Source organism: Parasteatoda tepidariorum, chromosome 9 (genome assembly GCF_982258835.1).
Source record: "Parasteatoda tepidariorum strain Cologne lab strain chromosome 9, Ptep-v5.0, whole genome shotgun sequence".
Taxonomy (NCBI): Eukaryota; Metazoa; Arthropoda; class Arachnida; order Araneae; family Theridiidae; genus Parasteatoda; species Parasteatoda tepidariorum.
The window spans coordinates 64,256,533-64,271,709 of NC_141763.1; the positions used below are offsets into that span (position 1 = coordinate 64,256,533).

At 33.2% G+C, this 15,177-nt stretch overlaps 2 protein-coding genes across 2 annotated transcripts; both read right to left on the bottom strand.

Annotated features, from left to right (window-relative positions):
- Positions 1–276: 276 nt before the first annotated feature.
- Positions 277–3,152, bottom strand: LOC139426835 (uncharacterized). The gene is made up of 4 exons (XM_071186935.2): positions 2,777–3,152; positions 1,848–1,979; positions 1,498–1,612; positions 277–577 (listed from the first exon to the last, which is right to left on the bottom strand). The coding sequence occupies exons 1-4, from the start codon at positions 3,150–3,152 to the stop codon at positions 277–279; spliced, it is 924 nt and encodes a 307-aa protein (XP_071043036.2).
- Positions 3,153–7,512: 4,360 nt separating this feature from the next.
- LOC147804124 (uncharacterized) lies at positions 7,513–9,780 on the bottom strand. The gene has a single exon (XM_087152008.1). It carries the CDS (start codon positions 9,160–9,162, stop codon positions 8,614–8,616), a length of 549 nt encoding a protein of 182 aa, XP_087008134.1. The 5' UTR covers positions 9,163–9,780; the 3' UTR covers positions 7,513–8,613.
- Between the last annotated feature and the right edge of the window lie 5,397 nt (positions 9,781–15,177).

Consider the following 15,177-nt stretch of genomic DNA (forward strand, 5'->3'; position numbering starts at 1 on the left):
TTAATCCAGTTCAATTTGCTTATTCATAAATTCATAGGTTATTTACATCGTAAAATGATATAACAAAGAAGAATTTCATAATAAAAAGGTGCAATAAGATTAATAATTAACAAAATTAACATTACGTATTAATTAAAAAAATATCAATAGCTTACCATGTTTTCTAATTGTAGAAACTAGAAAATTTATTTTTAATAATATTTAAAATAAATACTAATTAATCATAGTCAATGTGGAGGAATACTTTTTGGGAGAAATAAGTTGACTCGCTTCTTATTATAAAATGTAATATATTAACAGCTCTGAATATCGAGCAAATGCTACGACAACAACACGCTCTCCCGAGCGTGTTGTTGTCGTAGCATTTGCTAAGTCGGACGTCGTGGTTTCAGATGATGTTGATGACGCATGTGTTACAGTCGCTTCAGGTTTCCAGATGAATGCTGGTTTAAGGCGGTCGATATTAACATTATCTTCTTTTTCGTTTACTGAAATTTTAAATGTTTTTTTGTTTCGAGCTAGTACTTGATGTGGTCCTGAAAATTTTGGTGCCAGAGAAGGCTTTGGAGCATCACATCTGAGAAAAAACATGAGATGAGTTTCTAAGTTCTTTGTGTACGAAGACAGTTTGCTTGCAATGAGTGCTGGTAGGAACTAGTCGTAATTTTGTTATGCAGTTTCTAAGTTGATGCACGAAAGTTAAAGGGTCATTGCAATGTGGATTGACTGAATGTACGAAATCTCCTGGCAAACGGAGAGCAGTACCACATACCAGTTCGGCAGAAGAGGCATTCAGACCCCTGAGGGGGCTTACCTTCTTTAGGTAGACACAGGGAGTCACACCCCGGGCTACCCTAGTGATCTATCCTCCCTTCCGTTTCCTCTCCCTTTCCTCCTACTTTCTCTTCCCCCTTGTCGTGGTTGCCGAATTTACTGGAAAGGACTTTTTGTCTGCGCTCGATTACCACCCTGTTGTGTCGAACTCAGATGGGAAGAGACCACCCGCGTGTTTGCCGTGCGTGGAGACCCGTGTCCCTGGAAAAGGGGATCCTGGCAGTTGAGGGGTATCTTGGTACCCCAATACACTGCTTCGGCCCTTGCTTCAGGTAAAAGGGAGGTGCATATTGGCCTGTATGCATCAACCGGCTTGCCACGAACATCATCTGTTGGCTTAGGTCAAGTCAGGGGTCACTTGCTGGGCACCTCGTTAAGGGTGGAGGCTGCTTCAGGGATGACTCGCGGGCGTATAACTATTGACTAGCATTGGTGTATGTAACGTATTGGTGTTAGAACCAATATGTTGTCTGCATCCCCTTAGTTGGACTCCGTGGTGGGTGGTGCCGCTGGTAGTTGAAGTCTTTGAAATTTTCTATGGCGGAAAATGACGGCAAGGTGTTTAGCTCTGCACACCATAGCAAAAACAGCGGAACACCTTTATCACCGTGTGAATATGCTCGTTATTTTAATATAGCATTGTTAAATCCCACTGTTTCTAACATTTCGTTTAGTAAAATATCCCCATTTTTGATACACAAAGCTCTTATCTCTGTTTTAGGAGAAGTAACGTCTGTTCGAAAATTACGATAAGGTGACCTCTTAGTACAGGTATCATCTGAAAAACAAGCAACTACTCTATCAACCTGTAAAAGTATATGTTCGTTTTCAGTAAACGTCACACCTCATAAGACTCTGAACACCTCACGAGGGGTGATATCGCAATCAGAATTTATTGATGACACAGAAGAAATGATTGTAGATGAATTGCGCGATCAACATGTTATTGCTGTAAGAAGAATTAAGGTTCGTAGGAATGGCCAACTCGTTCCCACGAAACATCTCATTCTTACTTTCGCTACTCCGAAGTTGCCATCTGAAGTCAAGCTTGCCTGGTATCTGTCTTGAAAGTGTCCATACCTTTTTCTGACATGAAGCTACATACTCGAAAGTTGATAACATCATTATGGCAACAGCAATGGGACCTGAAATTTTTCAATAAATTGCATAGCATTAAATTCGATTTAAATAATTTTCCAGTGCTGCGCTTGCGTAGTGCTGATGTAAAGCTAACCAGACTCCGAATCGGTCACACCCGGTTAACACACCTCCATCTACTGTTTGGAGAACTTCCCCCCGAATGCAGTACCTGTGACGTTCCTCTCACAGTTCATCATATTTTAATAACATGTCCATGTTTTAATCAACTTCGCTTAAAGCTTTTTGGGAGTACTATTTTATGCCTGCAAGATTTGTTAGATGATACTCACCATCCTAACATTTTGGCATTTTTACGTGCCGTAGGTATTTTTAACAGCATATGAAAGTTTTAACACATCTACAATTTTATATACTTTTGCAAACATCTTACTATTTTGTACATATTACTCACTTCGTGCGTTTATACAGTTCTCAAACTTTTATCTGATTATACTCATACCTTTTATCTAATTTTCATAGCGTTTATCTTGTTTTATTCACTGATTTATCAGTTATAATTGTGCTACAATTAAATTTTGTATGTACTTAGGCTTTAGAACAATTACCGTATTGTCTGGCGCAGCATGTCCTCATTTGGACTTTGTGCCACTAAACCCTACATTCAATCAATCAATCAAGAGGCATTCAGATCCTCTTTCAACGCTGATCGAAGACCTAAAAGTACGGCAGGTAACACCGCAGGCCACTGTATTGCAGTGCAGTATCGAATTGATTGTTTTAAAGAGCGATGAAATCTCTCGACAATTCCATTAGAACTTCAAAGGTAAGGACTGGTTCTTACTTGTTCCCAAATACTTAGCTAGCGATGTGAAGAGTTGGTATTCGAACTGACGCCCTTGGTCAGTAGAAATCTGTTCCGGAACTCCAAATCGAGAAATCCAAACGGAGTAAAATGCATTTGCCACAGTACTAGCTGAAATATCCACTAAAGGAACGGCTTCGGGCCAGCGAGTAAACCGATCAATGCAAGTAAGAAGATATGAATACCCATTACAAGGCGGCAATGGTCCGACCAAGTCGAGATACACGTGATTGAACCGAGATGATGGCAAATTAAAAGTTTTAAGTGGGATGATGGTGTGTCTGACAATTTTAGATTTTTGGCACTCCAAGCATGAACGCGTCCAGCATGAACGTGTGAACTTACCTTCATCCATTTGTCGATAGATTTCATGCATCCTCCTTCGGAATATACCATTTTCGAAAGCACTTCCCAGTGTTGTTGCTTTACCTTAGAGGGAAAGGTGCCGGTAAAGGTTTATTCAAATCTGGATTCTTCACCAGGTACTCTACAATCATCGTTTGCTGGCGAATATTGATTTTTGTACGGGAAGCCATTTTTTTAAAGTAAAACGTATGAATTTTTAAGCTTTCAGTTCTAAGTTAATGTGATTTTAGCTCGCATAGAAGAGAAGGCAAACATATCGTTGCCAGATTAATAAATTAGAATTATAGTAATTTTCTAATTGGTCAAAGTTAGTCCCGCCTACAAACTTCAATTTCACCGAATCGTACGGAATGGCGATTTCGATTCCGGTATGCTCATGTTACGGCAAAGTGGGTATTACGAAATTGGCAATCCGATGAAAGCTAGTTTCCGAGCGGAATAAATTTCGGTGAGTTGGTAATAGGGCCCCTGATTTTCTATTTTCTTATCAGCTTTTTCTTTCTCCAAAATATCAAAAGATGCTTTTAGTTCTATGAACATTGCTCTGGGTATCATTTCTGGGTCTTCGCCAGACGTTAGGAAGCCATCAGCTTCGTTTTCTAAATCTGAAAATTTCCAACACAAAGCATTTTTAGAGACAATGAATAAAAGATTAACTACGTTGTGTACCATATTATGCATTTTCATTATTCTCCCACGTGACTAGGTACTTCTATGTTTATCCACTACTTCCGAATTTGTGTTATGATGCCCCAACAACAACAGAACTAAAAAATTAGTTTGATAATGTTATGTGATCTAAACGAAACTTATATTCAGAAATTTAGAGGGAACCAAGATTAATTGGTTCTGTTTCAAGCCTATTTTTCAATATTTCATTAAGGAATATGCATTAAAGATTTTTTATATAAAACTAATAACATTCTTGGCAACATTAATGATTTTTTTAAAAAAATAAAACATTCTGCTTGTTATTTTTTAGTATTTATTTTTTAAAAACCTTCTGATAGTAGACCAACCTCTGTTGATGCTGGAGGTACCTTGAATCAACTCATGACCCACATTACATTGAACCAGATAGCACAAGTATATTCAGAAAAAATATTGAGCGATAATTATATTCAATATAGTAATTATGCTATTTCTTTCTGCACACTTCGATAAATGAAATACATTCTGGTAACACAATATATCAATTAAATAAACTTTCCACCCTTTTTCTTAATTAAAAAAAAAATCTGAATTTTTTTTTAAAGTGTCATGTTTATAGAATATCAGTTCATTACACTGGGATGAGTTTGTGAAAAAAAATATGAATCCCAATATTTTACTTTCAAATAAAGTTATTACTACAGGGGTCATAGCGAGTTAAAGCTATCAAAGGTGTAAAACAATACAATGCCACTTGTTATTAATACCTTATACTCAAAATAAAAAAATGTACCGACTTTAATTGTTATGTAACCATAAGTTCTAATCACTGCCTCGAAGCTAGTTCAGCAATGTAAAACCTGTCTTAATTCATTATTTAGACACTTACCTAGTTTACTGAATATTTCTTTTCGTGATCTTTTTGCTTCTTCAAAATTATCAACGCTCTTTTTCTCTTCCCAGCATTTTCTCGATTCTTCATTTCAGCATCCTAAAAGGTAAATAAATCCAAATATGCTTTTAGTTAACTGTATTGAAATATCAGCAATAGTTTATTCCACTAAAAATAACACCCAATTTGGCAAGGAAATCTGGGTAACTGTGGACTTTTATAAGTAATAGTGGACAAGTTACGCTAAAATTAAATTTTTTTAAATATTAAGACATTAATTTTGCTTCCGTCTGAAAAGAAGATTTCTGAAACTACGGAAATTCCGTAGCAGTTGGAGGGTATGTATCGACTCCAAAAAACTTTATAAATATTTCCAACATGATAATTTTCTTTCTCGAACCTTTTTTAATAAAGCCTAGAGGCACCTTGGAAATTTGTTTATCATTAATATAATAAACGTAAGCGAACATAGTTGGAAATCTCAGTATAAAAGTTTAAAAAAATGTTTAAGGACGCTTTAAAAAGAAAATAGAATGGTCATTTACTCGGTTGCAGTTAAATAATTGTATTTATACTTCCGGTTAAGTAGATCGTTTGTGTAAGTGGATTATTTTTGTTATTGTTTTAGTTTAGGTTGCCGATCCGGGATTCTCAATAATGAAATCGTGGATGAGATGACTAAAGATGCGTTACTCAAGCCATGATTCGGTGTCATCATCGCTGATGATACATTTACTTTATAAATCCCAGATATTTGCTCCGTCTTCACTGCTGTTGCTATCTTTATGGCACTACGACTAATTTCCTCACACTCTACTCGGAAGTATTGCCTATACTCCGATAGTATGAGCGTTTTGAGCCAACTAGAAAAGTTTCACTGTGATACTCATCCAATTTTATGTATCATTATTCATTTGTTAATAAGTCTTCAGAAGAACGGCTTTGAGATTTTATTTTGCTGGGTACCTAGTCATGTTGGTATTCCAGGGAATGAACTAGCTGACTCAGCTGCATGATTTGCCTTATCTGTTTTATCATTGTCCAGAAAATTTGTAACAACAATGGGACCTCAAAGTTTTTAATAAATTGCACAGCATTAAATCTGATTTATACAGTTTGCCAGTGCTGCGCTTGCGCAATGCTGATGTAAAGCTCACCCGCCTCCGAAGCTGTCACACCCGGTTAACACACCTCCATTTACTGTTTGGAGAGCCTTCTCCGGAATGCAGTACTTGTAACGTTCCTCTCACACTTCATCATATTTTAATAACGTGTTCATGTTTTAATCAACATTCCGCCTAAAGTTTTTTGGAAGTTCTATTTTATGCATGCAAGATTTGTTGGATAGCATTCACCATCCTAGCATTTTTACGTGCCGTTGGTATTTTTAACTGCATATAAAAGTTTTAACACGTCTACTGTTTTATACACTCTTAATATCTTATCACCTTTGTACATTTTACTTACTTCACGCGTTTTATATTGTATTCATACTTTTTATCTGATTTTAATCATACAATTTATCTTGTGTTATTCACTTAGTACTGTTTTATCAGTTTTAATTGTCCTGCAATTAACATTTTGCATGCACGTAGACGATTAAACTGTTTCACCATATTGTTTGGCGCAGCATGTTCTCATTTGAACCTTGTGCCACTGAACCCTACATTCAATCAATCAATCAGATATAAAGATCAACATAATCACCATAAGTTCAAATGTTAGAAACACATTTATAGAGTGCTCTTAATCATTTTCGCTTACTACCTGTTTGTTTAGTTCATTATAAAATTTTGTTCTTGAAGGTAAATTTTTTTCGTTTTATTTTTCAATATCATCGAAATAATCATACGGGAATACACCTCTTCTTAATAGTAACTCGATTTTGTTATCGGGGAAATTTTGAAACATGTGTTTGAATTGATCTTTATTTAAATTTGATGTAAGTTTATCTAGACTTGTGAACATGAATTTCAAATAATCCAAAAATCTAGTTTCAAATTTATTCGCGATCTTTTTCGAAAACGAAATATATTTTTCTTCGGTCTTGAGAATGAGAAAAATGTCTTTAGTATCATAGCTCAATTCTTTTATAAAAACATGAGCATCGTATCCTGAAAGGTTATGAAAAAACATTTTTAATTGATAAGTTGCATCGATTGCAGCACGCTTCTTTGAACTTTTGAGTCACATGATTATGGTTTCGAACTTTAACATTTGTGAGTGAAAATGACTGATTGCAAACGTAACATTTATCCGCACATTCGAATCTTCTTTGTTTATCCGCATTTAAGGGTTTAGGATTGTTGTAAATATGCTCTATTTTTTGTGCTTCATTTTTAAGGGTCTCAATAAAAACTTCTGAAGCTTCTTTACCTCGATAAATTATGGGATTCTGATAATACTCTTTGTCACGACGATTATATAAAAAGAAAAACTTACAGGAACATGTTTTTTGGAAGGATTTGTGAAAGATGATTTAGGATTATCTATTTTTAAAGTTACACACTCAAAGTCTGCATAGACTATAAAGAGGACTTTTAAAGCATGTTGAAAATTTTGAAATTTTAAAAACTTTTGTTCTTCAGTCGGCATTACTACCCAGCTAAAAATAAACTGCAGAAAATTTAAAGATAAACTGCAGTTTGAAGACAGCGGTAATTTGGCCCATAGCACTACAGAATTTTTGAAGTCGATGAACTACAAAATTACTACAGTTTGTAAATCAAATCGAAATAACTGCAGTTTAAAAACTGAAGTAATTTTGTAGTTCTTCGACTTCAAAAATTCTGTAGTGCTATGGGCTTAATCACCGCAGTCTTCAAACTGCAGTTTTTTTAAAGAATTTTTGCAATTTGATTTTAATTCGTTCATCGTAAACATTAAGAAACATATTTTTTGCAAAATTAAAACTAGTAAGTTTACTAATTTATTTTCTTTTTTAAAAACACCCTAAAAGATTTTAAAATATTATTAGTTATCTTAATAAATGTTAAAAAGCAAAACATGTTTTTTAAAAATAAAATTGAAATTTTATCCCAATCTTCCTGGAACTTTGGAATTTTTCCTTAGAAAATCACAATAATAAATTTAAAATACTATTTTTTTATACACTAAAATATGGCTTTTTGTCAAGTATTAAATGTATAGTTTGTAAACTGGCAATGGATATATTTTGGCAAATAAATACTAAAAAAATTAAAATCATTACTTTTGCTCACAAAATAGAGACAGTGTTTTCTGTGCTAAATGTAACACAAAATCTGATAATATAGATTTGTTTTGAATAAATTTATACAGAAATGTGACTCAGTTATGATATTGTTTTGTAATCAAAAGGCATTAGTAAAAATTACTTGAAAATTCATAACACATGGTGATTATACCAATATTATTCAATCACGTCTAATTTTTAAAATGATTAGGTAATCACTACCATGTGACTAAAATATTTTTATCCTTATTTTTTTAATATCAGAATTGAAATCTGTAAAAATTTTAATGTGTAAACACATTCTTAAGAAACATAAATAATATATTTATACTTCAGAAGAACACTTTTCCCAAACAATATATATTTCAGGTAGAAAATTTGTAAGCGTTTATCAGCATACTGCTAACTTTCTAAGAGGGAGCAAAAATTGGTTTAACAGAGCCAACGCATATTTTTTTAGAAAAATTCGGTAGATGTCAAGAAAAAACTTTACAGATCAATAGTAGAGTCTGGATGATACTTACCTGTGAAATATCCCGCTGGTTGATTATTTCACAAACGCAAAACTATTTTTAGCTTTACTAAGTGCAAAACTGTTTTGATAATTACTGAAACAAATATACTGGGTACTCTATATTGTATAATGTTAAAAAAATAAAACAAAGATTTTAAAAAAATAATAAAAAACAAGATTTATTTATTTTTAATAACAGCTTTAGAGCTGGAATTCAGCTTATTTCTGAGGGTGGCCAGCACAACTGAAAGGCTAACCCCAAATTTAAAAGACACGTGGCCTATTATGTCTGCCAAGTATCCTGGATTGAGAGCGTCTTTTGAACAGCCTTTAATGACGCTCTTTGATAGGCACTCTCTGCCAAACACAACATCTAGAATGTTACAGGTATATTTGGAGTAGTCGTTAGTTCGGCACATTGCTAGCTTATGCTTGTTAATGCGCAAAGACCCTCCAATTTTGATGAGGCTTTCTGCTTCATCAGACTCAGTCTTTTGTTCTTTTTTTTGTTTATATTTAGTTTTCAGTTTTTTATATTTCATTTGAAGTCTTTCCAAAGCTTCTTCATGGGATTTCAATACAGCTGCAAGATCCCTAACTTGCGTCTTCAAAACTGAATTTTCAGTTTTATGCGATTCGCACATAGAACAATCCACATCACTTCTCGGTGCATTTTTAATATGCGAAATTATTTCTCTTTCCCTCTTATTTCTGTTGCTATTGGTCATCAACTTTAGCCTAAGAAGGAACAATAGATATTAAGTAAAAGAAAATGATCTATGCTAATTTAAATACTATTCTGTTTAAAAATTCTGTTCTGCAAGAACTGATAGTGAAAATAAACAAAGTGGCACGCTATTTAGCGCAATATCTGTGTCTGCTTGGCGCCGGAATAATGACAAAAAAAGAAATTTCCTATTCAGCGAAGAAACCATTGAAGTGGCAAACGTTGCGATCAAACAGCAACCCTTATGTTTACTTTCACTATCATTTCTCGTTGAACAGACTATGCAAACTAATCAGGACTGTAAAATGAGAGTGTCAAGGAACCAAAACAGAACTTTCAAATCCCAGCTTGCATGAATTTTTGAAGGTATTTAAATTTTTATATGCAGCAATAATAACTGAGACTAATTTAAGTAAACTGTGTTTCACAAGAAAATGGATAATTTAATTCAGAAAAACTCGCCTTATATATAAATCGAACAGAAAGAATTAGAAAATATTATGCTTGTCCATTAATAATAAATTACTACCTCAGTATGACAGCTTTGCTATAAGATATGAACTCGTTAAGCCGAAGTACTTTAAAACAAATATGACAGTTAGTGAATTAGAAGTAAAGTAAACTTTCATTCCCTAATTTTTTCCCTCCAAAATAAAGCAATTTGAAACAGTCATGTACCAAAACCATCACTAAATTTAAAAAAAGAGAAATGAATGTTATGGTGAAATTAAAATTAAATCAGAAACTGTTAATTACTCTACAGTTTGTCTAAAGCAGGGGTCGCCAAACTTTTTTGATTATCGACCCCTATATAATTTTTCGAAATCTCCATCGACCCCCGCAAAAGTAATTTTCTGTTAATTAAAATAAAACTCTATTAGATACTATGTTTGTACATTTATTTTATGATTTTAAACATTTATTAAAGTAATAGTACATTATGTAACAATAGTTTTATGAAAAATATATTAATATTGAAATTTAAATACCTTATTAATAAATAATAAGTAATTATGCATAAGTAGATATAATAAGTAAAGTAACTAAAGATTTACTGCTTCTTGATCAATAAGATGGGTGGGCCTGGTGTTTTTTTGCAAGGTTCGCTATATTGGGTTCAAAATTGGTCAATTTTAATTTTCGTCAAAATTGGTCAATTTTGTAATTTTCGTAAAAAAATACAAAGTGTGCTATAGTTTAGTCGCGGGCTGTACTAATCCATATCATTAATGCTTACCTTCTTTTTTGTGCATTGATAATTAAAATTGATATCTAAACCAAACGAATGGTTTTATCAAAACAATAACTAATTATCCAAAACTATAAAAGTTTTAATAATGACACTGCAAATATTCAACACAGTTTGCAAAGATAGTTGAAACTGCGTATGTTATTTGCATTTGTAACGTCAATGCTCGTCACACGTGACACTTGGACAAGCGCATATATGCAAACCATATAGCATATATCAAACTGAGAAAAATGTACTTAAACCCTCTGTTGAACCTCATAATGACTACAATTCTCCTCTAACAATAACTGAATTAAAATCTGCTATTAATAAATGTAAAGAAACATCTCCAGGACCCGACAAAATTCACAATAGTATGTTTAAACATCTCTCTGATACGCATTTGGAAATAATTTTAAAACTGTTTAATAGAGTTTGGCTGAATAGACAATTCCCATCAATATGGAGAAAATCATATATAGTTGCCATTCCTAAACCAGGTAAGGACCCTATTCATCCTACTAATTACCGACCAATCGCTCTTACTAGTTGTCTTTGCAAACTTTTAGAGATAATAATAAACACAAGGTTAATATATTTATTGGAATCTCGTTGCATATTATCTAAGAGACAAAGCGGATTTCGCAAATGTAATTCAACTATTGACAATCTAATGCTTTTAGAAACTGATATACGTGAAGCATTTTTAAAAAGACAACATCTTGTGACAATATTTTTTGATATTGAGAAAGCGTACGATAGAACGTGGAGATATGGTATTTTAAGGGACCTTTTAAATTATGATGTTAATGGAAATATGTTTTATTTTATTAAAAACTTTTTAACAGACAGGACATTTCAAGTTAGAATGAATAACACTTTATCTGACACCTTTAATCAAGAAGAAGGTGTTCCTCAAGGTAGTGTCATTAGTGTAACCTTATTTCTTATAAAAATTAACGATATTTTAACTACATTACCACCTACAGTGGACGGCAGGTTATTCGTTGATGATCTGCGGATCTCCTGTAAAGCATCTCATATGCACACTATCGAAAGACAATTGCAGCTCGCTATTAATAAATTATCCCAATGGACTGAGTTAAATGGTTTTAATTTTTCTACAACTAAGACAACAAGTATACACTTCTGTCGACGACGAGGGCTCCACCCCGATCCTGAACTGTATCTCAAAAACTTCCGCATTCCCGTTTTAAGCGAAACAAAATTTCTTGGTTTGATCTTAGACTCTAAACTCACTTTTGCATCTCATATTAAGCACTTAAGAAAAACCTGTGGACTGAAATTAAACTTACTTAAAGTTTTGACAAACACCTCTTGGGGTGCAGATACAGATGCCATGCTCAAAATTTATAGGTGTATCATTCGATCTAAACTCGACTATGGTTGCGTTGTCTACGGATCAGTTAGAAAATCTGTTCTTAAATATCTTGACACCATCCATAATTCCGGCATACGTATAGCAACAGGAGCATTTCGCACATCACCCATAAAAAGTCTAAACGTTTTATATCATGAACCAACTCTTGTTGAACGACGCAATAAGTTAACATTGAGATACTATTTTCATGTCAAAAGCCATCATATACATTCCATGTTTTCAAATGTTACAACTCCATCTTATGAAAGATTATTTAGTAACAGACCCTCTGCAATACCGACTTTTGGTTTGAGAGTAAGAAAGCTTTTATCTGACCTAAACCTAGAAGACTTTAATATTTTACCTGCGAGCGAATTAAGACCTCCTTGGGACGTCATTTCTCTCCAAACTATTGATATTTTTAACAATCTGACAAAAGCACAAACTGCTGCTGACATTTACTTACAGCTTTTTAATTCACACCAAGAACAATATAGTAATTTTAATTCTATTTTTACAGATGGCTCTAAAGGCCTTGACCATGTTGCAAGCGCTGTTGTTACCCCTATCTCCACAATATCTGAAAAATTACATTCAAAATGCTCCGTATTTACATCTTAATGCCATGCGGTTTATCTGGCTCTTCAATTTATTTCTTCTCAAAGGTTGAAAAAATGGATAATATATTCAGATTCAAAAAGTGTTATAGTTGCCTTACAAAATAAAGAACTGAATACACATTCTATTATAAATAATATTTTAAACCTATACAGCAATTTACTCCTAAAAGAATATGCCATAATTTTCTGTTGGGTGCCAGGCCATGCTGGCATTTCGGGTAATGAAGCAGCAGATAAAGTGGCTAAGTCAACAAACAATGTAACAAACAACCCCCTTACCTACACAGATATCAAAAATGCAATTGACAATGAACAGTATTTACACTGGCAAAATGATTGGGAAAATGAAATAAATAATAAATTGCACGACATTAAACCTTCTATTAAATCTTATAAAAGTCTAAACATTAGTCGAAAGCAGGAAGTAATATTAAATCGCTTGCGCATTGGCCACTCTCGATTAACCCATAAACATCTTTTATTAAACGAAACTGCACCTGAATGTTCTCATTGTAGAGAACAGCTCACTATTAAACATATTTTAACAAAGTGTAACGAATTTAAAACACAGAGACAACGCCACTTTGGTTGCTTTAATCCAACGTTGACTTTATTAATTGGAGATAAACCCCACAATAACATTTTTAATTATCTAAGGGACATTGTTTTTGCAAATCAATTTAGCTTTAACTTATAGCAGAATGTTTCTTATAAAACAAGTTGTAGGTGCGGTATGGCCAAAAATGGCTTTTGCGCCAATAATACTTAATTAACTAACTAACTAACTAACATATGACTTATAAACTGCGCTGAGTTCGTGCCACTGCGCGGTGGTACGTACATACTTGTTTCACCCCAATAAATATACGTTTATTAATTTATGTTTTATAAAGAAACTGATATTAAGTCAATTATAAAAAAAATTCACAAATTTTACATACTTAATTAGGTATGTGTGATTTGCGTATTGAGAACTGTTTCTTTTTTCGACCCACATTTGACCCTTCCGATTCGGATCGACCCCCATTCGCCCCCCTGTCTCAGATCGACCCCTGCTTTTGTTAAATAGACCCTTTGGGTCTATATAGACCACTTTGGCGACCTCTGGTCTAAAGTAAGAACTCCTTGTGCAATCTGTCCGGACATGTTGTGGCGACTACAGTACAGAAAAGCGTCCGTGTGTTATATATGTTAAATATATGGTAAAAAGCAATAATATATATATATATATTAAATAAATGTAAATGTACTTACTTATTAGGCTGTGGCATTGTTTCTAGGTAATCCTGCTTAAAATCTCCTTTGGTTAGTGAACTATTTCCATCTTGAAAGATAGGTATATCTTCTAGTGACACACGTCCGCCAACTAAATCGTCAATCAAAAGATCCATAGGTTTTTCATTCTCTGAAATTTTTGAAGCATAAAATTAAAATATAAAAAAAAAAACTGTCTTCTTTAAAATAAATTTGGCAATTGTAGTTGATTCGACAGATCAGGATAGAAAAATATCATCACCTAGATTTCAATTCAGTGTGATTTTTTTAATTATCTGTTTTTAAATTAACTCCATTTAGCAATTGATATAATCTTTTGTTCACCATAATTCTTTTATAATAGAATTATGCAAGAAAATTATTATAATATTAAGGAAAATGACGTCACATGATTGCGAAATAAAATTTCAACAGTTAACTTCACGAAGAACAATCGCCAAATCTCTGCAACTTCTAGGCAGAGATCGCGAGAAACTGAAAGAAAGAAAATCTCAAAAAGTGACCAACTCATGAGGAAAGGTATAACTTATAACAAGCCCCCATGCACCATCAACTTATTCATTATTTTTCTTTCAAATTTGCAGATATAGAATCTGTTTAGAACTCAGGCGATTGTAGTTGGCGCGCCAGGTCACGATACGGAATTTTAAAAAACTGTCTAATTGGAAACATATACCATGTAAAATAAAATTTCGTATCATCACCTACGCCAAAATAATCGCCAATCGGCCAAACGACGGATCTCAATATTAAAATATCCCCGTTAACAAAATATGGCATGCAAAAGATAACTTAAAAGAATTAGAAACTTACCTCCAAATTGCAAGAAAAAAAAGAGGGATAAAGTTCATTATTCCATTTGGTTTCGACGGATTTCTTTGGATTCCATCTTTCTATATTCATTGCGCGAAGCTCACATGGCTCAACGGCCTTTATCAACTTCAAAACAGAATACTGATTTTCTTCATAGAAGTGAACAAGAACATTAATTTTTTTTTAGATCCATTTTTACTTCTATTAATTCGTCTCACGTTTCTTGTGGTGATTTTAGCAAATCTGAGTAATCATTGCCAATATCTGTTAGACTAATTTCGTAACATACCTGCAATATTGTAGAAATAATTTATAATTCTATTTTATTAGCTTTTCTATTATTCTAGCTAATTCTATTTTTTTAGCTTTTTGAAATTCAGTTATAAAAAATGATTTGTACTCAAAGAGATATTAATAACCTGATTGCCGTGAGTTGAATTCCCAATTATCAGTCTCTATCTTTTTTTTTTTTTTTTTTCAATTTATTTCTTTCATCGCAAGGTAATTGAGCAGCTGCAATCGTAACTCATGGTTTATTTTATAATATTGTTTACAATTTTTATAAACGATTACTGCCCCTGGATGTTTTTAAAAAGCGCTTGATTTTTACCTTTTATTATAAAATATTTGTTTATCATGTCCAAAAAATATAAACAATACTTGTGGAATAATGATTCTTTACCTAGAAGAACATTA

Excerpts from the sequence above, each read along its gene's own strand:
- LOC139426835 (XM_071186935.2), bottom strand. The coding sequence starts at position 3,152 with ATGGATGAAGGTAAGTTCACACGTTCATGCTGGACGCGTTCATGCTTG. Across the intron at positions 1,980-2,776 it reads AGCTAAGTATTTGGGAACAA|GTCCCATTGCTGTTGCCATA; the intron begins GTAAGAACCAGT and ends GAAAAATTTCAG. Across the intron at positions 578-1,497 it reads GATATTTTACTAAACGAAAT|ATGTGATGCTCCAAAGCCTT; the intron begins GTTAGAAACAGT and ends GTTTTTTCTCAG.
- LOC147804124 (XM_087152008.1), bottom strand. The coding sequence starts at position 9,162 with ATGACCAATAGCAACAGAAATAAGAGGGAAAGAGAAATAATTTCGCAT.